General features: G+C 45.7%; 1 protein-coding gene across 1 annotated transcript in view; it reads left to right on the top strand.

The window, feature by feature from the left end:
- mao (monoamine oxidase) overlaps positions 1-25,354 on the top strand; it is a 41,266-nt gene that overhangs the window by 8,364 nt on the left and 7,548 nt on the right. Inside the window, exons 2-9 of the mRNA XM_084443393.1 lie at positions 7,192-7,286; positions 7,472-7,609; positions 15,077-15,181; positions 18,034-18,125; positions 18,671-18,812; positions 23,828-23,977; positions 24,912-25,071; positions 25,295-25,354. The exon at positions 25,295-25,354 is cut by the window's right edge and continues 91 nt beyond it. Coding sequence (XP_084299519.1) covers positions 7,192-7,286; positions 7,472-7,609; positions 15,077-15,181; positions 18,034-18,125; positions 18,671-18,812; positions 23,828-23,977; positions 24,912-25,071; positions 25,295-25,354 — 942 coding nt within the window. The remainder of the gene's footprint in view (positions 1-7,191; positions 7,287-7,471; positions 7,610-15,076; positions 15,182-18,033; positions 18,126-18,670; positions 18,813-23,827; positions 23,978-24,911; positions 25,072-25,294) is intronic.

Below are 25,354 nucleotides of genomic sequence, written 5' to 3'. Positions count from 1 at the left end.
ATCATAGACCTTTAGACCTCATAAAAAAAGTGATATGCGTAGGCTAGTTAAAGGTAGGCACTAGGTGCATATAGGCTACATCAAATCACTGTTACAGTAGGCATGTGCCTTGAAAGCAAATTTGAACACCCGCCATCTATCCCGACAAATCTGTAGGCTTCAGCATGGATCCATCTTGGTCCACAATCACGTGCACTTTCACCGGTAGGCCAGGCCGCAAGGCTGAAAAGAAAATCTGGAACACAAGATAAAATATAAATTGGTCTCGTGAAAAAGAGGCTAAATTGGTAGCCACGACAATGTGCTGCGCTGACTTGGCTATCGCCTAATATCGAGGATGAGAATAGCAAAACAAAAGCAATACATGCTGAAGATTGGTCGCTTATCACCCACAACAATAATTGTATTATAATAAAATATTCATCCTGTCACTTACCGATGTTTAGCACTAGCAAAGATTCTGCTTTGTTGACGGACCTCTGGCGTTGTGGGCATCCTCCAAAATCCTTGCCACAAAATATGATGAAATGCTTTGTTGACCCCGTTTCATTGCTAATTCTTGCTAGTAGAGTAGGCGCTTGGTTGACAGTTGCCATGACAATCAAACACGTGGTTAGAACTAGCTGTTGTAAATCATATTTTTGAAATAGCTAGTAGTTTTTCTAAATTGCGGCATCTATTTTCAGGCACAGGAATTGTAGATATATTCAGTCTGACCAGAAGCAGGGATAAAAACGTATCCCCACCGGCGATAAAAATGAATGATCAGAGGAGGGGATATCAAAACCAGAGGGAGGGAAATCCCCTCCATCCCCCCCAGCAATTTACACGCTGGGTGTAACAATATATCGTGCCACAATATATTGCGATACAGAAACGTCACAATACGTATCGTCAAGGTGAAAACAATATTGTGATATGTTTATTGTATATCAGTGAACACTGGCTACACAATGCTGGTAACAAACACGTCTTTTGTCTCTAGGTCTATCCATGATATAAAACAGTTAAGCTCTAAATTCACAAAGTGTAATGGAGTAGAAATGGGGAAAAATGCACTATTGGTGTGAACAGCAGTGCTACTGCAACGCTTTACACCTGCCCTTAGTGTATCGTATCGTATTGTTATCGTCAACCCAATATCGTGTATCGTATCGTGAGATTAGTGTATCGTTACACCCCTAGTGTGTGTGTGTGTGTGTGTGACCTCTGTGTGTGACCTGTGTGTGACCTATGCATGTGTGTGTGTGTGTGCATGCGTTCCAATGTGTCTTAAACCCAAAATACGAGACACGCCATAGCCCTCGTCTCATCTCCGCGCGTTAACGGATCGATGTCGGGGGTGGGGGGCGTCCGGGCGGCGTCTGGAACCGGAGTTCTGGGCCTCACATGCGACGGCGGCAGTCAGATGTAACGGAGAAGAGAGGGGCGTCTGGCTCTCTCCCTCCCTAAAGATTATAGAGAGACACAGAAAGACAATTAGGTCAGCTACTGCCTCAAGGTGCTGCACTGAGGAGGAAACGGTGGGTCGGGGGGGAAGGGGAGGGGGGGGGGCTGGATAGAGACCAATAGAGAGGGGGAGATAGAGAGGGGGAGATAGCCAAGGATAAACAGGGGCGGAGAGATAAGGAGGACAGGATTTATGAGAGGGGAGGTCCAATTTGAGGGAATAAGGAGAGCACCATTGAGAGAATGGTGGCTGAGACGGAGGGAGAGAGAGATGGAAAGAGAGAGATGGAGAGACTGATGCAGACCTCTATTCGCTGAGAGCGGGGCCTTCGATGCTGCGGTGTCTCCTTCAAAGCTAGCCTGACCTTTTCCTCCATAGTAATGCTGTACCTCTAGGGGGGCATTCAGGCTTCCTGCTCGCACGCTGACCCTGCTCTGACCTCAGACGCAGCCCTCAACCCCTGCTCTTACCGTCACACTAGTCCAGGGGTGGCCAACCCGCGGCTCGCGAGCCGCATGCGGCTCTTTGCCCGTCAATGTGCGGCTCCTCCACCCCCCCCCAAAAAAAGTTGGCTTGCGGCTCTTCCATCCTTTCATTAAAAAATAAATTCATTCATTCCATAACAACGTTTCTCTCTCTCTAGTTTCGCTGTGCATTTCTTCCCGCCCATTTTAGTTTATTGCAGATTTGTCATAAAATCATGATTCGTTTCGCTAGTGAGGAAGTCGCGTGAGAACCACTTCAAACCATCATATAGGTAGCAAATCACCTTGGTAACAAAATTATTAGGTGCGTTTACATGGACGGTTTGAATCGGTTTCAAATAGGTTTGGAAGACCAAACCGATTGAAAATATGTCATATAAACACCTCAATCCGACTGAAATGGCCCAACCCGATTGAAATCCCAATCGCTTTCAAGGAGGTAGTTTAAACCTTTTCGAAACCGTTTGGTCCGTCATGTATACTACCTTGAAACGGATTGATGCTGCGTTCTGCGTTCATTTTGCGCATGCTCAAGACTTGACTAATCAAGGCACGCTCGAGAGTTCCGTAATCAGCTGTTTGTAACCATCGTAACGCAATCACTCACGGCTGCGTGCGCGTTCGAAACATTTGTTTCGTTGTCGCATGTAAACATCCAACCAGTTTACTTTGTATCCCATGTATACACTCAAGCTGAAATCAGCTTGAAATCAACCAGATTGAAAAATATTTGTCATGTAAACGCACCTATTGTAAACAAAATAATTTGCTTTGCGTGGGTCATTCTCTTTTACGACAGAAGCTAACGTAGCCTAGGCTACTGTACACATCCAAAGAATGGCTGGAAAGAAATGCGCAGCTAAAAGAAAATATGAAGATGAACACAGGACATTTTTTACCCGAGTGGGGAGAGTAATTTTTTCTTCATAGAACGTAATGGTAAGCCATTCTGTCTGATATGCCAGACATCATTGGGACATTTCAAAGCCTCAAATCTCGAGCCCAGTCCAGCCCAACCCAGCCTAGTCCAGTCCAGCCTAACCCAGTCCAGTCCAGTCCAGCCTAACCCAGTCCAGCCCAGCCTAACCCAGTCCAGCCTAACCCAGCCTAACCCAGTCCAGCCTAACCCAGCCTAACCCAGCCCAGTCCAAAATATATTGTCAGAAAATATCTTGTTGTATGTATTAATTTTAAATAAATTAACTTTAAATGTATATTTAATGGACAATAATGTTTTTCTTCTTATTTTAGACTGGGGTGCCTTGGGATTTTAAGTACTTATGAAGGGTGCGGTGACTGAAAAAAAGGTTGAGAAACGCTGGTATATATGGTGTGGCTCTGGGTGGTACCACAGTCATTTTTGTGGCTCTTAGTCTCTGACTGGTTGGCCACCCCTGCACTAGTCAGTCCTAGTCAGGCACTAGCTTCACATCACTTCCAGACCTAGCTTCCAGACACAGTTTCCAGACCTAGCTTCCAGACCTAGCTTCCAGGCCTAGCTTCTAGACCTAGCTTCCACACCTAGCTTCTAGACCTAGCTTCCAGACCCAGCTTCTAGACCTAGCTTCCAGACCTAGCTTCCAGGCCTAGCTTCCAGGCCTAGCTTCCAGACCTAGCTTCTAGACCTAGTTTCCAGACCTAGCTTCCAGGCCTAACTTCCATACCTAGCTTCTAGACCTAGCTTCCAGACCTAGCTTCTAGACCTAGCTTCTAGACCTAGCTTCCAGGCCTAGCTTCAAGGCCTAGCTTCTAGACCTAGCTTCCAGACCTAGCTTCTAGACCTAGCTTCCAGACCTAGCTTCCAGACCCAGCTCCCAGACCCAGCCTTAGCCAGCACTAGCTTCAGTTTAGCCCCAGCCTCGGTTCCAACCCCACCCCCCGTTCCTAGCCCTGTAGGCCTCAGTCCCAGCTACTTGGGATGGAATTATTATTGCTGCATATATGCCCTGTATAGAGAGGTTTATGTAACATTTCTCAGAACCATGCCCCCCCCCCCCCAAGTAAGTTTCTTTCATTGCCGTCAGCAGCTCTGAATAGTGAATAGAATCCCTTTCTGTCACTCGGTCTCTAGTGAATCATAGGGTAAGTCAAACGGCAGTGTGCACACTTTCTTAACTTCATCCCTTTCACCAAACGGCAGTGGGCACACTTTCCTAACCTCATCCCTTTCATCATCCCTCTCTCATTGTGTCCCTGACAGAGAAATCGTTCTCTCTTAATGGAACATGACTAACAGAACCACAGAGCTCTCAGACGGAAACCCTTTGAAATCCTGAGGGATTTTTTAAACCAATAATTTCCAGTGAACCACCAAAAGCTTCTATTTGAGAAAAACACTGTGCCACCAAATGTTTTTTGTTGTTGTTGTTGTTGGGAGTTTCAGATCAAAGTCATTTGAAACCACATGAAGCGACCTTGTTTACATCGACGAACGGGACAGTCAGACCTACTCTTTGTTGCGTCTGCTGAGCGGGAGGGACAGCTAACGGCGCCCGAGGAGCCGGGGCTCAGTATCCCTCCGTCGGTTGGGCGGCCCTCCATCACTGGCCATCGCTCTCTAGCGCCGGAGGACGAAGGGCTTTGTTTTTTTAGGGGGGTGGGGGGGTTGAGTAGTTGGGTAATGCATTACAAAGTATGCTTAAACTAATATAAACCGTGGTAGCTGTCCAAGCTTAGAGGGATCAGGAGGGATAGATGGATGAAGAAAGCAAGGGGAGGGAGGGAGGGAGGGAGGCTATGAAAACATTATGTGCAGATGTGAGCTCCTGTTGAGAGAGAGCTCCACAGACTGCGGAGAGCAAAACAAGTGTCTTTCTTTTGCTTTGCTCTCTCTCTCTCTGTCTCTCTTTTTGCTCTCTCTCTGTCTCTCTTTCCCTCTCTCTCCCTCCCTCTTGTCCTCCCCTGTATCTCTCTTTTCTGTGTGCAGACCCTCTCTGTCTGAGACTTGCTTGTGTGCGCAGCAGTGCGCGTGTATTGTCATCATGTGTGGAATGTAATGTCTTATTAAATTAGGGGCAGGACAGAGATGGCCTGGAAGGTGAAGGTCTTGTCACTCACTCAAACTACAACAGCCGAGAGCTCTCAGCCCCGTAACAGAGCTCCGGCAGCCATTAAAGGATAAGGACACATAATTTCATGTTTAGCCCTATTCCTGGCTTCCCTGGCATGTATCTGACTAGTACAGGTTAAAATATTTCTGTTTTGTGCAGTACAGAGTTCTTTGTCAATAACGTTGGCGCGCGCGAACTGGCTCGTTGCTAGCTATGGGCACACACAACAGTTAGCTGTTGTTTTGAAATGCAGAGGCGAAAGGACCTATGGTGTTTACAGGACGACTTCAGAGCTTGGTAAGCATAAACCATGTAGTTCCTGAACTTGAAATCCATGTATATCATACTTTTTAGAGTTTTTCGAGTGTGCCCATAGCTAGCAACGAGCCAGGGTGCGCACGCTGACGTTATTGACACAGAACTCTGTACTGCACAAAACAGAAATATTTTAACCTGTTCTAGTCAGATACATGCCAGGGACGCCAGGAATAGGGCTAAACATGAAATTCAGTGTCCTTATCCTTTAAGAAACACACTTCTACAGCACGCTTTCCCGCCCCGACACCAGAACGTCAGAGAACGTCCCGTCACGCATAACACGCACAAACATTGAAAGACAGTGGACGATGACGATTTACGACAGTAGTGGAGGTGGTTAGTGGTCTCACCCTGGCATGCGGGGAGAGTTGACCGCTTCAGACCTGGCCAATCGGACATGTGAACCCCTGGCTCTCCTTTTTACCTTTGATCAAACCGATCAAATCAGTGTCGATGAGAGGTTACCAACGTGCCACTCTGCTGCGGTTGATTTGACTTGTGGTTGAGCTGTACGCCCTCGCCAAAGGCCCAGCCTGTTGTTACCTAACAAAATAACACATCCGTCCGCCCACATCAGTAATCCTATCCAACCCCACCACGCAACTCAACTCGACCAAGAGATAGGTCTCATCATAGGGCTCTTGTGTTTTATGAGTGGGAGTAGACCTGGTAGTCTAGAACTGTTGGCTGGGATCCCTGGGCTTATCTCCTGAGTACCTTCTGTGTCTGTTTATCTTTATTTATACTGTATAGATGGTACTTCTTGTGTAATTTGGGGTATTATTGGGGTTTATCTTGTATGAACATAATCTTGGAGTTACCAGCAACATTTCACTGTGACTTTACACCATACATTACATGTGACAAATAAAGGAATCTTGAATCGAGACATATAGTAGTGTCCAGTTTCCTAAGGATAGTGACCTTGTGACCCTGTGTGGTTTCGGACTGTACCACAGAAGGAGGATGTGAAATTATCTCTCTTTCTCTCTCTCTTCTCTCTCTCTCTCTCTCCCCTCTCTCACATGATGTTCAGCTGGTGTTTGTTGTGTTTTTCAACATGCCACTAAGCTGTCCCCTATCCCCTCCCCTTTGCCCTCATTCCTCCCCTCAGTGCCCCCCCCCCAGCCCCTCCCCTGGTCAGATGTGAATCGTGACTCGACGGGTGTGGAAGGAGTAGTTCAACCAAGTTTCTGACGGATCATCTGTCCATATTAGTCTTGAGGCTCCATTCATTGAATTAAAACTGTAGTTTTGCATTTTAATAAGACACAACGTGTCTGTGAACATTTAAGTCCTTTCCTGTTTCAAAGGACAGACTTGATCTCAGTGAGAGTGCAAGTGCCAGCTGTACCTATGCACTGAAACCACTTGAGTGGGCTGTTGGGTTGGGTTGGGTCGTGTCTACGGTTGTCAAATTCCGGGAATTTTCACCAAATTATTGGCAAATAATGGGAATAAACTGGAAATGTATGGGAATTAATGGGAATAAATTCTGTTTTCCAGTTTATTGCTGTTAATTCCCATTAATTATGTATATATTCCCATTATAATTATTATTAGCTGTGTGGGGTGGTGTTGTGAGTGATCAGCAGCGCTGCAGAGAGAGAGACTGAGGCCAGACCTGTCTGGTTGTGACCGGGGCCAGACAGAGAGACACTGTCGGCTCCTCAGGCTGTCTGGGGCCCCAGGCCACCCCTGCATAAACACCCAGGGAGAGAGAGAGAGAATAACAGACAGACACAGAGGGAGAGAGAGAGAGAGAGAAAGAGAGGGTGGAGAAGAACTAGACAGACTTGCTCAGTTTTTCATTTATTTAATGCTGTATATGAAACAACAGTTCACAACATCTCTCTCTCTCTCCATCTCTCCTCTCTTTCTGTCTCAGGGTTGAGTGCGGCCAAGCTGTTGAAGAAGAATGGGCTGAGGCCTGTGGTTCTGGAGGCCAGAGACCGTGTGGGCGGACGGACCTTCACTGTTCGGGTAAGACCTGGACTCCAGCTATGATCATATTTATTAGGCTTTTATAGGAAAAACTCATCTTCCTGAATACGGGCCTTGGGCTGAATCTGCTGTCTACTCCGGAACGGAGGGGATATACTCTGCTTATCTGTTTTATCATGTCATTTGATTTCTACCTTTCTCTCTCTCTCTCTCTGTTGTTTCAGAATAAGGAGACTAACTGGGTGGACCTGGGCGGGGCCTATGTTGGTCCCACTCAGAACCGCATCTTCCGATTGGCCAAAGAGTATGGGGTGGAAACCTACAAAGTTAACGAGCAGGAGAGACTGGTGCACTATGTTAATGTGAGTGTGTGTGCGTGCGTGTGTGTGTGTGTGTGCACACATGTACACAGAACAAACAGTGCTGAAGACCGCGATTTGTTGATAGTTGATTATTTGAATCGTTGTCATAGCGCTGGGTTTGAGGAGCTCATTGACAGCTCTACAGCAGGATCAATACTGTCCAGCCCGCCCCCAAACCCAGTTATCCCTCTGACGGGAACATACAGGACAGCTCTCTGAGTCCCGGTGGCCTGGGGCAGCAGCTCTGCTCCCTACTGACCGCCATTCCCAGAAGATGACCCACACACATCCTGGACTGGCTCTCCCCTTGGCCTGATGGACAGGAAGTACACGGTCCGCTGGGGCCGCAGTACCTGGACATGCTAGCATCAACCTCCCCTCTGGGCCTGGAGGGGTTAACCCTACTCCTACCCTGACAGGCATCACATTACTTTTATCCAAAGCGACTTACAATAATTGCATTCAATGTAGGTAGTCAGTGTACTACTACTCGCCAGAACTCACAAATGCATCTCCCCTCTAAACAAGTGACTAAGAACATAACCTAGTGCTAAAGCCAAAGTGCAAGAGTAGCAAAATATAAATATAATAAAGTCAGTCAATTTTATTTATATAGCACATGTTCATACAAGCAAATGTAGCACACAGTGCTTTACAGAATAAATAAAAACATTGTTTTTATTTATTGGTTGGTATTAAGAAAAGATAAAATAAGAAAATAGAACAGGACGGAACATACATGGTAAAAGAGAAATAGAAAATAATAAACAGTAAAAAAAAAAATGATGAGAATCAAAATAATTTTACAATTTAGTAAAACTACATGATAAAAGCGAGATTAAAAAGGCATGTCTAAAGATCTCACTATAATAGATGGTTAAGAGGAAGAATCCTGGTAGTACTTTTGAGCCTGCGGCGAAAGATGGGCAGCGACTATGTTGTCCTGACATCAGTGGGCAGTTCGTTCCACCACTGCGGGACCAGGACAGAGAAGAACCGTGACCCCGTCGATTGACCGCTGGGCCATCAATAATAGTAGCCTACATGATAATCTAACGTAAACCTTGTTTTACATCAGTGCTGCCTCTAGCTTGGTGATGAGGCTCTAGATCACACCATTGGGGTTCTTCTTAAAGGACAATGTTAGTTTTTGACAACCTGGACCTTATTTACGGCATATTATAAGACGTTTGACTCACCGAGAGCTCTTTGGTGTAATTCGGAGGCCTGTAGAAGAAATTTAAAATCCAGCGTGAGCCAGTATATCCATGTAATGGCGGCGGACGGGGCACTGAGAATGCAGCTTCTAAAAATCTATTTTCTGCCGCGAAACGTTTTTTTTCAGCAATCTGTTTTTATGAATCGCTAGCGCGCAGACTGGCTATTCTCCATCTGTAGGCTACACTCGCGGCTCACATTCTCTACACTACGATCGGCTTCCTTCATATTCTAAGTCATCTTCTATATCCTCAAAATCTGATAAATATTCAGCCATATTGCACACAATATTCCAGGCACCAACAAGCCGATTGTAGCGTAGAGAATGTGAGGCGCGAGTGTTGCCTACAGACGGAGAATAGCCAGTCTGCGCGCTGTGCGCATGCGTGCTGGAGCAAGTGGGGAAGCTATATTTTGTTTCTAAAGACGTTTCTAAAGATCATATTACAGAGGCATGTGAAAACCACAACAAGACTACGCTCTATGGAAGCAAAACTAGTGATTCATAAAAACAGATTGTTGAAAACAACCGTTTTGCGGCAGAAAATAGATTTTTTAGAAGCTGCATTCTCAGTGCCCCGTCCGCCACCATTACATGGATATACTTGGCTCGCGCTGGATTTTAAATTTCTTCTACAGGCCTCCGAATTACACCAAAGTTATCTTGGTGAGTCAAACGTCTTATAATATGCCATAAATAAGGTCCAGGTTGTCAAAAACGAACAATCTCCTTTAACTGTGCCTATGTGGTGTCTCTCAGTCAGCAGCCAGTCAGCCAGCCAGCCAGATAACCAGCCAGCCAATCAGCAAGCCAGTCAGCCAGCCAGATAACCAGCCAGCCAATCAGCCAGCCAGATAACCAGCCAGTCAATCAGCCAGCCAGATTACCAGCCAGCTAGCCAATGAGTCAGCCAGTCAGTCAGCCAGCCAGTGAACCAGTCAGCGAGCCAGTCAGTCAGTCAGTCTGTCAGTCAGTCAGTCAGTCAGTCAGTCAGTCCGCTAGTCAGCTAGTTAGCTAGCCAGTCACCCAGATACCCAATCAGTCAGTCAGCCAGATAGCCAGCCAGGCAGTCTCTCCAGGTCCAGCATTAGCGCTGGATGCTAGAAGCTGGAGATGCTCATCTCTGCCTAGGGTGCTTCCTCTGTCTCTAATGTGGTTTCTCTCCTGCTGAGTGGCTCTGGGGAAGAAGGAGAGAGAGCGAGAGAGAGAGAGTGGGGGAGAGTAAGCGGGAGAGCTATGGCGTCTCCCCCTCTAAGTGGCTGAGAAGAGAGGGGGAGAGGGAAGATAGATAGTTACTTTGTTGATCCCCCTAGGGGGAAATTTGGTGTCTGCGCAGTAGAAATTACAGCCAGGTTGGAAAAGACAAAGAACACCAGGGACTATATACATCAAGTAAGGAGAGGTAGAAGGAGAGATATGGGAGGCTGGCCACACCCACCCCCACCGGACCCTACCTTTCCGCTCCATATTGTATTAGGGCAGCCGCACTACTACCCTTAACACGCGTGTGGCATCGTCTGATTGGATTAGGTGTGCGCCAGCGGCCCTGTTGTCCCGCCCCTCCCTGGCAGGCTCTCGCCTCCGCACCTCCCTGGTCCAGATAGGACGCGCTGTACGGAGCGCGTACAGTAGACAGGCTGGCGGGGAACCGTGTTCCGCCCAAGCATGTTCTCTGGTTGACGCACAGACACGCCCCCCCCCCCCCTCACACACACCTCCCCCCACACTGCAGAGTCAGCCGTAGTAGGAGAACGAGAGGAGAAATGTTTGAGTGCGGCGAAGCGTGCTACGGCATGCGTCTGATGATGTCAGAGGGTTCCGTGGCTGTTCTGACCTATAGAGGAGAAGCAGCCGCCGGGCGCACCCGATGCTGATTGGTCATGTGACACTGTATCTTGTTGAGGCGTACCGTGTCTGTGTGGGTTTGGCAAGGGACATGGGCAGACTGGATTATCAATATACTATACTGTGTGTGTGTGTGTGTGTGTGTGTGTGTGTGTGTGTGTGTGTGTGTGACTGTGCACACGTATGTGTGTGTCAGGGATAAATGTGAGTAGGCTACTCACTATGACAATGGTCTCCTTACCTAATATGTCTTAAGCAGCCAGCCGCACACACAAGTTCTGAAACCTTTGTGAGAGTAGGTTTCCCTAGCTACTATCTCTCTGAGATCCTTTCTCAGAGACACACACGCACACACACAAATGCACACACACACACACACACACTCCGCTACCCGGTAGCTTCCTGGCTGGTTTCCATGGCAGCATCTCATCAAAAGCCGCTCATCCCATATCTTTCATTTTGTGTGTCTGTGTGTGTGTGTGTGTCTGTGTGTGTGTGTACTGTGTGTGTGTGTGTGTGTACTGTGTGTATGTATGTATGTATGTGTGTGTGTGTGTGTGTGTGTGTGTGTGTGTGTGTGTGTGTGTGTGTGCGTGTGTGTGTGTGTCCACTACATTGCCACATAGCCTGTGGTCTTCTTTAAGCCCAGGGAGGTGGGGGTCATGTTGATGGTCCTTATGGGCGCTGACCCAGCAGGGGTCCCACAGCTCCGGTCAAGTGTGACCAGGAGGAGCCCTGGGGACAGCAGGGGTCACATTCCTCTGGGGGTTCAGTAATGAAGCGACACGTCCCTCATCAGGGAGAGAGGATACAGAGAGAGTCTGTGAGAGAGAGAGAGAGAGAGAGAAAGAGAGAGGGAGATAATTAGAGAGAGAGAGAGAGAGAGAGAGAGAATTAGAGAGAGAGAGAAAGAGAGAGAGAGAGAGAGATAGAGGTGGTCGAACCCCTGAGGAACAGACTGAGACATGCAGAGGGAGAGAGAGAGAGAGAGAGAGAGAGACAGACAGACAGACCGGTAGACACAGAACTAGTTCAGATGTTCATACCATATTGTTGTTCAGTGTGAACATTGTGCTCTATTGTGAGCCACAAACATCAGTTTCTGTGGATCGGCCTGTGATGGTGACCAACATGGCATTTAGACCAATCAGGACAAAAATAGCTATGAAGAAATCATGTTGTAAGAAGAGTGCTGTTTTTGAAAATAATGAAAAAAGTCTTGTCTTTCATTGAACTGGGACAGTGACCTGTATTACTTATGAATTGGGACAGTGACTTAGCCTGGAAGCAATGTATTTTGGACTGTATTTTTTGTACTTTTTGTACTGTTTTGCACTGTCATGTCTTTGCACTGTCCAGTCCTGTCCTGTCCTGCACCCTGTCCTATATCGTCTTCAGCAGCGTGTGCCATTACCCTAGACAAACTCCTAGTATGTGTGAACCATGTACAATCCCTTATGCAGTCTGTGAAGAGTAGTATATGAGCTCACATGATCAGGATGGTGACGCCAGGCGAACAGTGGCCTGTATTCAGTAATGTCCTTCATTGAATCGGCACAGAGATCAGTATTTCACCTTGACGCTGTGACTTTGGCTCTTATCAGGCCTGCCCAGAGTGGGACTGCACTCTCACCTGGAAAAATCACATTTACTCTTACACTACACCACTGGACAGTAGCCAGGGTTGCTCAATCAGGGTGTGCACACACACACACACACACACACACACACACACACACACACATACATGCACACACAGATCCAGCCATAATTAGGGCTAGCATCCAAGTGAGCGGCGTGCCTAATCAGCTTTCCTCTAGCAGATGCTAATCCAAAAAAGGCCGGGCCTGGTTTTCCCCATCAGCCTTAGTAACACTAACCCTTAGTAACCCTAACCCTATCCCTTCGCCTGACCCTAACCCTTAGCCTGACCCTAACCCTAACCCTTAGTAACCCTAACCCTTAGCCTGACCCTAACCCTGGGGGGATCAATAAAGTATCTATCTATCCAGCCTGCCAGCTGCTGCCATCAGCTCGGTGGCCCTTAATGAGAAATCGATTTAGAAAAATAAAAAACGTACACAGTAGACCATCTTTGAGAGATGCCGGTAACAGGTGATATACTGAATAAATAAAATAAAAAAACACACTCCCGCACACTGACTCTCGATGCAAGGTTATTTAATAAACGGACGTTTCGGCCTTGGGGCCTTTGTCAAAGTCCATCAAGACACTAGGGGTAAGGTTAGGGTGAGGTCTGTCATGACCTTGACAAAGACCGCAAGGCTGAAACATCCGTCCGTTCATTAAATCACCGCGCATTGAAAGCCAGAGTGTGAGGTTTCTGTCTTTTATTCCGTCATGAGAAATCACCATCAGAAATGTGGGAAGAGATAACAGATATTTGCCATCGGGACTAGAGCTAATGATAGCAATGAATGAATGTCAATAACCTATTTATGTGGGAGGGAAATCCCAGAATACACCATGACAAACCAGTTTCTATTTTAGAAACCTCTTAATAGACTTTAAGTTATTATGAGGCTTGGCTGGAGCAGTGGTTGTCCTTGGTGTATTCTGGGATATGCTTCTGTGTTCTGGCAGTGTGATGCATTCTAGCGTAGCACAGCAGGAAGCATACAAGCTTGGTTTTTCCTGTAGAGGTACTGTAGAACCATTAGATGAAACACTCATTCTGAGATTCTGGACAACTGGACAGTCTGATATGAACTGCCTAGTGTTCTACTTCAATCACTGTCAATCAATCACTCTCTCTATACTATGTGGGGTTCACTATCTATACTCTCTCTATACTCTGTGGGGTTCACTATCTATACTCTCTATACTCTGTGGGGTTCACTATCTATACTCTCTCTATACTCTGTGGGGTTCACTATCTATGCTCTCTATACTCTGTGGGGTTCACTATCTATACTCTCTTTATACTCTGTGGGGTTCACTATCTATACTCTCTATACTCTGTGGGGTTCACTATCTATACTCTCTATACTCTGTGGGGTTCACTATCTATGCTCTCTCTATACTCTGTAGGGTTCACTATCTATACTCTCTTTATACTCTGTGTGGGGTACACTATCTATACTCTCTTTATACTCTGTGTGGGGTACACTTGCTGCTCACTGGCCATGGCATGATAGATGCAGCCATCTCCCCTCCCTTCTTCCCTCCTTCCTCTCCTCCACGACCTCCATATTGCCCCTCTTCTCGACCCCCCATCCCTTCCTCCCCTCCTCTCCTCCATCTCCCCCTCCTTGTGCATCATCTTCATTTTCATCTCCATGGAGACAGACCTGTTGCTCCAGAGTGCTGGGCGATCCAGAGCACTGCTGCATGTGGCTGAGCCCTGGCTCACCCCCCTCTCCTCTCTCTCTCTCTCTCTCTCTCAATTTAATTCAATTCAAAGGGCTTTTTTTGGCATGGTAAAGATGTTTGCATTGACAAAGCAAGTGAACAAATAAATATATAAATGAAAACAAAATAACAAACAATAAGATGAAACTACAAAGAAACAGATGCATTAAAAACAGGAAATATATATATATATATACTGTTTAAATATTGTTGACGTTGTCTTTTATTATTGTCCTTATTAAGCTCTGCGTTGTGTTTTGATGTCTCTCTGTATGCTGTCTGGACCCAAATCAAAGCATTGGCCAACCTGGGGTTGAGAAATAATGTGAACGAGAGACTGATTTGATTAGTTGTGTGCCAGTGTTTCGGGGGGGGGGGGGGTCTTATCAGTATTGCTGGGGTTTGTGGAATAAATTAATAATCTAATCTTGAAATCATTGACGAAATTAATCCAATCGATAGTTAATAACGAGAACAGTGATAGCAAAGTTTCTCTCTGACCAGGGCTGTCCCAGTCAGTTTTACAACCACAGGCAAAAGCGATATACTTTATTAACAAGCATGAATAGGCTATATGCCATCTTTAATGAAGCAAGCATACGCAATGACATTTCTTTTTTCCACAAGGTGCAATCACCAAAGTACCTTTGACCAGTAATGAAACATTAAGCAACACTCAGTTCTCCCCAGAACAGAGGCGTTGCCTCAGACCTACAGTACCACTGACGTTTAATCATAGTAGTAGTAGCTCTCGCACACAAAGTACACATGCTCGCTCGCACGTACAGTATGCTTGCTTCACTCTGACTAAGCACTTCTGGTGACCCCAGAACCTTGCCTCAAAGTCTGGTGCTGTACAGTACATAATAAAAACCTGATACCTGATACCGCTCTCAGAAATCGGATGCAGAAATATGATGATGTGATGATGATAGAGGTGATGATGATGTTGATGAGGATAGTGATGATGATGATGATGAGGAGGAGGAGGATGAAGGTGTCTAACCCTCACATGTGTCGTTTTCCTCCAGGGGAAGTCCTACCCGTTCAAGAGCTCATTCCCCCCCATGTGGAACCCCTTTGCCCTCATGGACTACAACAACCTCTGGAGGACAATGGACAAGATGGGTGCAGAGGTGACGTCTCTCTCTCTCTCTCTCTCTCTCTCTCTCTCTCTCTATATAAGTTGTTGTGTTGTGTGCTATCTCTGAATGGGAATCTAACTGTATTATAGTATATGAGCAAAATGGGTTTAGAAAGAAAAGGAGTTGTCTGGATCATTTTGCCCCCAAAAAAGTTAACTAAACCCACTTTTTTCTCCTTCATTGACTTCTCTAAAGCTTTTGACCATGTAGACCGGAAACTGCTTTGGGATAATGAGTCAGTACTGGGCCTACATGGCAATATACTGAACTTCCTTACTGTGTATGGATGTCTAACAGGTTCCCAGTCGACACTGGATTAAAACAAGGATGTATTCTATCTCCCTTCCTCTTCTCCATGTACATAAACGATCTCTGGCAGTCAAGGCCTTAGGCAAGGGTGTCTTTACAGATAATGAAAAAATATGAATCCTTGTATTTGCAGATTATATTGTTTTGATTTCTGAAACTGAAGAAGAGTTACAGCAGTTGCCTGTACCTGGCCCATCGCTGATGTCAAGATTGGAAATTGAACCTCAGTGTTGACAAACAGGAATCCATCAACACTCCTATGTTCAGCTTTTCCCGAGGGCTTTTTCTACTGGAAGTTGTTAATGTGTATAAACATTTGGGGCTGATCTTAGCGTTCTTAGCTCTTACTCTTAGCGTAGAGTTCTTAGATTATAACCAAACTGTCAAGCATCTAGCAACGCATGGGAGCAGAGACCTGGGGGCAATCATAGCCAGATGTAAATCTATGGGCGGCTTTCCCTTTAAATGTTTCCCTTTAAATCTTAAATGTTATACTAAACTGTTTGAATCTGTGGTTTTGCCCCTCCTGGCATGCTGCTGCCCTCTGGGGCTACAAAAACTATTCCTGTTTTGTTTTTACCGGTTTTATACGCCCCACCTTGCTCTCACAGATATTCAAGTCTATTCAAGAAATGATCTAAATAATTTTGACATTAACGTCATCACAGCATTAAAGCCTCTGGAAACTCAAATCCACAAAAGTCTTCTAACTATGTAATTTAGTGTATTATGTACATAATAAACAACATGTAAAAGTATTAGCAATTACTTTCTATCAAAATTCGAAATATTCTCATTTAAGTTTTTGTAACATTCCTGACAGTGGGTTTGAAATGGGCGTTGTTTAATTTGTTTAATGTGACGTCATTATATCCGAGATCCAATCATTAAAAAATGCACGTTAGTAAGTCCTACCTCCCCGCTAAATCTGCCTCGTCGACAGCAAATTTGCAGTAAGCTAACATATTTGATCCAGCCCAGTATCTTTGTCTATTTTTATCTATCCATCTACAGGTATCTATTTTTATCTATCCTCTATCTCCCCACCCTGTGCACCATCATGATTGTTTGTGCTGTCCCTGGGTGCTCATCAGTGAGATGACAACAAGTCATTCTTTAGTTTTCCAACTGTGTTGGATTTAGAGAAACAGTGGACCGCGTTTTTGGTGAGCCGTGGTGGAGCAGTCCGGAAACATACTTTCATATGCTGCGCTCATTCATTAAATTCTGCCAGAAAGCCATGGGTTTTGCACAACGGCTATGTCTTGTAGCTGGAGCAGTACCCTCTCTCCCTCCACTTCAGCCTCTCCCCGATGCCCAGAACCTAGAGATCGATCATGTAAGTTACTTGCTAATGATAAAGTTTAAGTAAATGTTCCACATTTATTGTTAACCTCACCTTTTTCTAAAGAAATCTAACATTGTTAGCTTGCCAACTCAGTGCTTTGTAGCTGCTTAGCAGCCTAATAATGTTAGCGCTAGCTAGTATGGTTAGAACTAGCTGTGGCTAACTAATTCTACTAATGGATAGAAAAGCATTTTGGAACTCACCATTCAGTGATCGATTAAAATTAATTATTTGGTGATGGCAGGGCTTCTACTGTATTTCTGCATCCTCTGAGAATTGAGTATCTGACGGCTCAAACATATACGGCTGGACATTTAGTTGCTGTGCATAGTGCGTTGCTAGTTTTGATGAGATTGTTTGTCATTGGCGGATCAAAATGTCAATCAAATCCTGATCTGACGCGCCCACACATTCCTGAGAAATGGTCTACAGAGCAAAATGAGCCGTTTTTGAACACTTTTTTCGAAGGGTTCTGAACGTTTATTTTAACTCAGATTTTTGTGGATGCTTAAAAAGACACTAACATTTGATATCATATATGCATTTTTACTATTTCAAGCCAAGTTTCCAGAGGCTTTAACGTCAGAGTCAGATGAACAGAAATGGCTCCAGCAATACATTGCGTACTTATTGCCTATTCAAAAGTGCTTTTGAAACTGAGCCATATAGTATTCTATCAAGACAGTACAGGAGTGCCTTTGCTAAGTTCAGATGTGGAGTTGCACCTTTAGCTGTAAAAACTGATAGACATTTCTGTACCCTGTGTAATAGTGGTTTCATTGAATCTGAAGCCCATGTACTCATACACTGTGAACTGTGCATTTGTTCAGAATTATTTCTTCAACTCTCAAACCATGTTGAATATTTGAATGATCTAGATGATTATTTATATATATATAATTTATCTCTCTCTCTCTCGGGTTGGGTTGAAGTTGGTTCTGGAAGCGTATACTGTCTGAGTGTTCTTTGGTTCTGGAAGCGTGTACTGTATGAGTGTTCTTTGGTTCTGGAAGCGTGTACTGTCTGAGTGTTCTTTGGTTCTGGAAGCGTGTACTGTCTGAGTGTTCTTTGGTTCTGGAAGCGTGTACTGTCTGAGTGTTCTTTGGTTCTGGAAGCGTGTACTGTCTGAGTGTTCTTTGGTTCTGGAAGCGTGTACTGTCTGAGTGTTCTACGTTCTACGTTCCAGATCCCCAGAGAGGCCCCGTGGAGAGCTCCCCATGCTGAGGAGTGGGACAAGATGACCATGAAGCAGCTGTTTGAGAAGGTCTGCTGGACCAGGTAATCTAACCAGCACTGTCCTCCTTTCTGGCTGACTACGCTACACTAGAACATCCCTTGCCATGACCAGCAGGAAGTACTGTATGAGATGTACCATGCAGTTCTAGTGTCCCTGTTATTCATAGCTATAGCATCTACATAACACACCCCCGGGGCTATTTATATCCATACTTATAGCATGTACATGATTCATCCATATCTTTATATTGTAGAGATGTGTAAGTTGATTGTGTTTTTTGTAAATTGGGTATGTGTAACCCCTAATGTATATGTAATTGAGCACATCACGAAGCCGGCAGCAACATTTCACTGTGATCGTACACCGTCCAGTACGTTTACATGTGACGACGAACAAAGACCTGAACCTGAACCTGAACCTCTGCCCTCCTTTCCTGAACCTGAACCTGAACCTCTGCCCTCCCGTCCTGAACCTGAACCTCTGCCCCCCCTTCCTGAACCTGAACCTCTGCCCCCCCTTCCTGAACCTGAACCTCTGCCCCCCCGTCCTGAACCTGAACCTCTGCCCCCCTCCCGTCCTCCTCCAGCTCCGCCCGCCGCTTCGCCACGCTGTTCGTGAACGTGAACGTGACCTCGGAGCCCCACGAGGTGTCGGCCCTCTGGTTCCTCTGGTACGTCAAGCAGTGTGGAGGGACCATGAGGATCTTCTCCACCGCCAACGGAGGACAGGTGGGACACGCGCACACACACACACACTCACACACATGCACACACACACGCGCACACACACACACACATATACACACCAGTGACGGCTGGTGACTCAAAAAACTGAGGAGGACAGGAGGAAGAGAGGCGAACCGCCCATGGGCGCCGGGGGGCACTTTCCCTTAGTCAGTTATTATTTGAAATATCAGCTTTAAAGTGGATTTACAGTCAATTTTAGCATATGAAAAACTGAATAACACTTTTTTTAACTACATGCAGCATTTATTTATCATATTCATGATAAAATATTACAAAACAACAATAAAACATTGTAAGCAATAGTTGTAATGGATTGTACTCTTGTGTACAAGAGAGAAAATAATTGATATTGGTGAGGTGCTGGAGAGGTTAGGTGATATATGAAAAATGTTTTTGATTAAGGGACACTGAGGTGTGCTGGCTCTCAAACAGTTTGTTGGCAAATAGATTTGACAACTGGACAATGGAATACGTTGCACAGCAAATGCAGTATCCAACAGTTCGCTCATGGCTAGCTAGCAATGGTACAGCTATGGGATTAGCTCATTTGGGCTGCTGTCAAAGCTGCCACTCTTATGTTGCTATAGCCTACATTTATCAGAACAATATGAACATTCAGTTGAAAGTTTTCCATCCAACCATCCATCACTGGATGAGGAATAAGCACGGCAAAGCGATCAATTCTCACGCAAGCAGGAGCCAGGCTGTGGATGTCTCCGATCCGGTGTTGCGATCCAGTCTCTAGAAATGTTTTGGACGAGTTGCCGACAGTTTGCGTCTCCAGCCAATCTGCGCGCCGTAGCCTGACATGCACCTCGTAGCTAACGTTACCGGCTATAGCCAGCCAGTGGAACTGTCGTATTCAGACGGCTCTAGCTCAAAAAGTATTTATGTCAGCTTGGATATTTAGATGGCTAGAATCAAGACAAATAGACGAACAGTTTGATGTATAATATGTCCCATAATACTTTCGGATGTATTATATTATGGAGCTATGAACAGACAAAAAGTCTCCAATGGCACAGGGAAGAGAAACACAGACATCAACGCCGACCCAATCGGCCTTCACTGTGGTAAATCTGGAATCTGGAATGTGATTGGACCAACAAAATGTCAATATCTGAATCCTGTTCAGACAGGGCCGGAGAATTTTTCAGCGTTTTGGCCAATCACAAATTAGCAAAAATGCATTACATTGATTTAAGAGAAAAGAACCCACCCTAAGGGAGGCTAGCCTCCCTTCCATAGATATCTATGAGTCCTCCAGCTGCATGTTGATGTCACTATTGGAGCTTTAGAATTTCAATAATGGGTTTTTATCCATAGGGAAAACCTGCTTTATGAACAAAACTGAGATAATATTAATTCTGAATAAATAAATTCATATATTTATATTTTAATCCCTCTCTTCTCTCCAAAACTGAGGAGGACTGTCCTCCCCTGCCTCAATGGACGAGCCTCCACTGATACACACACACACACACACACGCACACACACACTCATACATTAGGGGAGAGCCGGTGTTACACCGTTTTCTGCGACCGCAGAAGGCGCTGTTCCACATTTTCTGCCGGAAATGGCGTAAACCTGTAGTGCACTTAAAACTTTGCTGTTACCTTGACATTATGCAATGATGCATTACCCTGTGGGGGTCATCTGCCAGAGTCTCTTGCCTGGATACACTACTTTAGCTCATTCATTCAAGTCATCATTCATTGTCAACCATTAATTCCAATCGTCATTACAGTAAACTTCCTTAAACACATTCAATTGTTGTGTGGTCTTTAAACTTGTGAAATCAGGGGTGAAGAAAGACAGCTCATTATACATTCCAGTAAAAATGAGACGAGAAACTGATGTCTGATTTGGCTATAAAGCCATGTAATCTCTGTTTATCTTGTATCACAAAACATTTTATGGTTGCGCAACATTGCAATGTTTACGCACGGTTCTGACAAGGATCTCGAACATATAGCCTAGCATTCATTGACTCAATACAAATATGAAATTATGTCTAATAGTACATATGTTGATAGTACAACCCTGAAAAACTACGAGGACCCTTAGTTTACTGTTACTTCCGCCCCACTGTACTCACTCCATTCTCAGCGTATTTATATTAAAGTCATATATCCTAGAACGGAAATTACGGCTGATAATAGTGAAGGACATGTGCTAGTTGTGTGTCATAAAACATGCAATCTCTACCTCTATTAATTCCGGAGTAAATGGGATCAAACAAAAAAAGTGTTATTTTCGTCTCGGCTTTCCCCTACACACACACACACACACTCACACGTACGCACACATGTAATACCACTGAGCGACGCAGTGACACGTTAAGATTGATATACTTTACCTGTCAGTGTGCCTGTCTTTCCTTTTGTCAGTCCATCCATCCGTTCAGGAAAGGAAACTGAGTAACCCCCCCTTTATTCTGAGTACCCAGATGTTCTCGCTACGCCAAAAACTTGAGAACAAGCTATGATGTTCAAGGACACCAATGAGAATCCTCTGATTGGTCACTAACCACAGATTTCCACGTTTCAAGGATTGCTAACGATTCGAACTGTCGGTAGCATATCTGGCACACAAAGTGCGATTTACTTGGACTTTCTTCCACGTTAACTCTCACTTTTCAGGGGTTTTTATTATACAAAAAAGTGTATTATCTAAATGAGTTTTTCATTTAGTTCTGACTATACACTCCCGATGAAATAATGCAAATGCAGCTGGATCTGAGAGGTAGGCTAATGTGCAGGCTCCGCCCCTCTGCCCATATTTTGTGGCGCTTGACTCCAGACTACTCCCACCCCACCCCCCCAGCCGAAATCAAACCTGTTCTCCTGACTTCAGATTCCCCCAAACTGGCCTTGCCTCTTGTGCCCTGTTCCCTGCACATAATTCCAGCCTCCACAAAGACTGTTCCTCCTGCTACTTCACTTCAGGAACGCAGAGTGCCCCCGTTGCCGTGGTTACAGAGGAAGGGGGGAGGGGGGCTGTGCTGTGGTGATTAAAGGATGTTGTTGTGACGTCCATTGTCATTTCCTGTTTAACTGAGCTCCACTTCAGCACGCACACATGCACGGGTGCACACACACACACACACACACACACACCACACACTGGTGTTTGAGAGGAGAGTCTGAGTGGATTGTGGAGGCTTCCTGCAGTTTGTTTGAGGGTATTTGCAGGTTTTTTGGCAGCGCTGGGTGAATTTCAAACACACCCACACATTCGCCCTCCCTGCTCTGCTCAACATATCTTTCTCTCCCGCAAGTCGAAAGGCATTTAGAACTAGGAATCTCACTTTGAGAACCAGGAAACTCACTTTGAGAACCAGGAATCGTACTTTGAGAACCAAGAATCTCACTTTGAGAACCAAGAATCTCACTTTGAGAACCAGGAAACTCACTTTGAAAACCATAAAACTCACTTTGCTCCGTGTTGAAAAATAACAGTGTGAATTTATAGCATAGAACCTCCAATGCAAGTCTGTGTTTTTTGTGTTTTTGTGAGTGGCTGTAAGCCAGTGCACCTAGTATAGCGTTTGTCCGGTTATCACTCCCTCCCTCCCTCTGTTGAATGTTGATGTGCATTTCTCTGTTGGCACCACAAGAGGCAGTAGTCCCAGCACACCATTATAAATAAGGACACCAAAATGCACTGCACAAGTAGAGTAGCAGTGAAAGCAATAGACTCACACGCAGGAGATCGGGGTTCAAGGTCCCGGTGGGGATGACTTTATGGGACTATACCCCAAACCTCCAAATGTTCATCCTTTCACTCCGACCTTTACCCCTTGCCTTATAGGTCAGATCCTGTCCCAATCCAAACCCTTATTCTAACCCCAACCCTTAACTGCTTTAGCCACTGACCGCTACCATTAATGTTATGGAAGCTGCTGCTAGTTGTTGTGAGCTCATGAGCTTACTGGCTATCCGTGCAGTATATGTGCTGGATTAGCATTGGAAGCATTGAAACTGATGCTTAGACCTATCTTAATTTATCAGACATTATTTCATGTCATTTCAATTCACAGCTATTTCAGTGGCATGACTAGCTTCCGTCCTACCAGTCCTGAACAGAAACAAGCCAGCCACGCCCATCAGCCGGGCTCGACCTGGCCTGGTTTCCACACCAGGGGCGGCGGGTAGCCAGCGCGGGCCCCGTGTCTCAGAGGAATGCTCCCAATGTGGTAGTGATCACGCAGAGCAGAGAGAGGCCCGCTCTCGAACCACATGGACAAGGTCTGTGTGTGTTTAACCCCGCCCATCCACATCCTCTCCTGCTCCGTGTCCAGCTCTCCTTCCCCTTCGCATGGAGACGCAGCTGCAGTTTGCAGAGGGGCGCGTGGGGCTGTGGGTCTCCAAGTATCTTCTGTCGAGCCAGCCTATCAATCATCCCACTCTGGAGGACAGGGTTAGTCTCAGGAGAGGTCAAGGTATTCCCTGAGAGGAGCCGCAGAGAAGAGCTAACATCGTTGGCTTACTGTCTCTTAACTAAATCCTAATATTTATGTTAGCGGACTTGTTGCACAAACGTTTACAGGCTGTTCTCAAGTCACGATTCAGTCCATGGAGACGAGTGTGTGGGAGGTGATTTGTTTTCAGAATAGGTTTAAGATTCCTTCCTCTAGTGCTTCATTTGGTAAATGGTAAATGGACTGCACTTCCATAGCGCCTTTCTACCTTAATGGACAAAGCGCTTTGCAATGGCCTCTCATTCACCCATTCATGCGCACATTCACACACCAATGGCGGCAAACTGCCATGCAAGGTGCCAGCCTGCTCATTGGGAGCAATTTGGGGTTTTAGTGTTTTGCTCAAGGACACCTCGACATGTGGACAGGAGGAGCTGGGAATCGAACCGTCGACCCTGCGGTCATCTACTTTTATATTTTTTTACAATTTTTTACATGTTTTTGTACATTGTTACTATGGCTCTCTCTGCCTTGACCCCCTCCTGACCCCCTGCTCTCTGCTGCCCCCTGCAGGAGAGGAAGTTTGTGGGCGGCTCCAGCCAGATCAGCGAGGGCATGGCCGGGGAGCTGGGCGACCTGGTGAAGCTGCAGTCTGCCGTCTACAGGGTGGACCAGTCAGGAGACATGGTCGTGGTGGAGACAGTCAACAAGCAGACGTACCAGGTGAGTGACCATGGTCTAGGACAGTGTAAATACTAGGGGTGTAATAATATATCGTGCCACAATATATCGCGATACAGAAACGTCACAATATGTATTGTCAAGGTGAAAACAATATTGTGATATGTTTATTGTATATCAGTGAACTCTAGCTACACAACGCTGGTAACAAACAAGTCTTTTGTCGCTAGGCCTATCCATGATATTACAACAGTTAAGCTCTAAATTCACAAAGTGTAGTGGAGTAGAAATGTGGAGAAATGCACTATTGGTGTGAACAGCAGCGCTACTGCAACGCTTCACACCTGCCCTAAAGTGTATCGTATCGTATTGTTATCGTCAACCCAATGTCGTGTATCGTATCGTATCGTGAGATAAGTGTATCGTTACACCCCTAGTAAATACTGAGCGTTTGTAGCCTTCACGGGCTCCAGCCACTTAGCATGGTGAGCAGTAGTGGTTTACAGTTGATTTGAGATTGTTAGACAGCGCTTGGGAAGTATTCTGTTCATAGGGTGGTTTGTGAGCTGTGTTCAGTATTCATAGATTGCTCCTCTGCTCCCATCTAGAGGTTGTCTCTGGACTAGCACCTTGGTCTGACTATAGTGACAATCCTGTGTGTGTGTGTGTGTGTGTGTGTGTGTGTGTGTGTGTGTGTGTGTGTGTGTGTGTGTGTGTGTGTGTGTGTGTGTGTGTGTGTGTGTGTGTGTGTGTGTGTGTGTGTGTGTGCTTGTCTATCTGTCTATATTCCTGCCTGTCTGTCTCTCTGTTTATCTTTCTGTCTGTCTGCCTGTCTGTCTGTCTGTCTGCCTCTCTGTCTGCCTCTCTGTCTGCCTGTCTGTCTGTCTGCCTGTCTGTCTGTCTGTCTGTCTGCCTGTCTGTCTGTCTGTCTGTCTGTCTGCCTGTCTGTCTGTCTGTGTGTATATCTCTCTCTCAGGCCAAGTATGTGATCCTGGCCATGCCCCCAGTTCTGCACATGAAGATCCACTTCAGCCCCGAACTGCCCCCGCTCCGGAACCAGCTGATCAGCCGCGTGCCTATGGGCTGCGTCATCAAGTGCATGGTCTACTACAGAGAGAACTTCTGGAGGAAGAAGGGTAGGGAGAGAGGGAGGGAGGGGAGGGGAGGGATGGACATTTGGATGGATAGTACCAATAAACAAATTCTGAAAGTAGAGGTTGATTCTATAACATTGCTGAGGGAAGAGATTGTGTGGGAGTGTTGAGGTTGGGGCTTTTGACCTACAGTTAAATCTGGGGTACTTTTTGGTTTTGTGTGTGTGTGTGTGTGTGCGTGCATGTGCATGTGTGTGTGTCTCAGGGTACTGTGGCACTATGGTGATTGAGGAGGAGGAGGCTCCTATTGGTCTGACTCTGGATG

The sequence above is a fragment of the Borostomias antarcticus genome, assembly GCF_949987555.1.
Source record: "Borostomias antarcticus genome assembly, chromosome: 9".
In the NCBI taxonomy this organism is placed as follows: domain Eukaryota; kingdom Metazoa; phylum Chordata; class Actinopteri; order Stomiiformes; family Stomiidae; genus Borostomias; species Borostomias antarcticus.
This window is presented reverse-complemented; position numbering and strand designations above follow the sequence as displayed.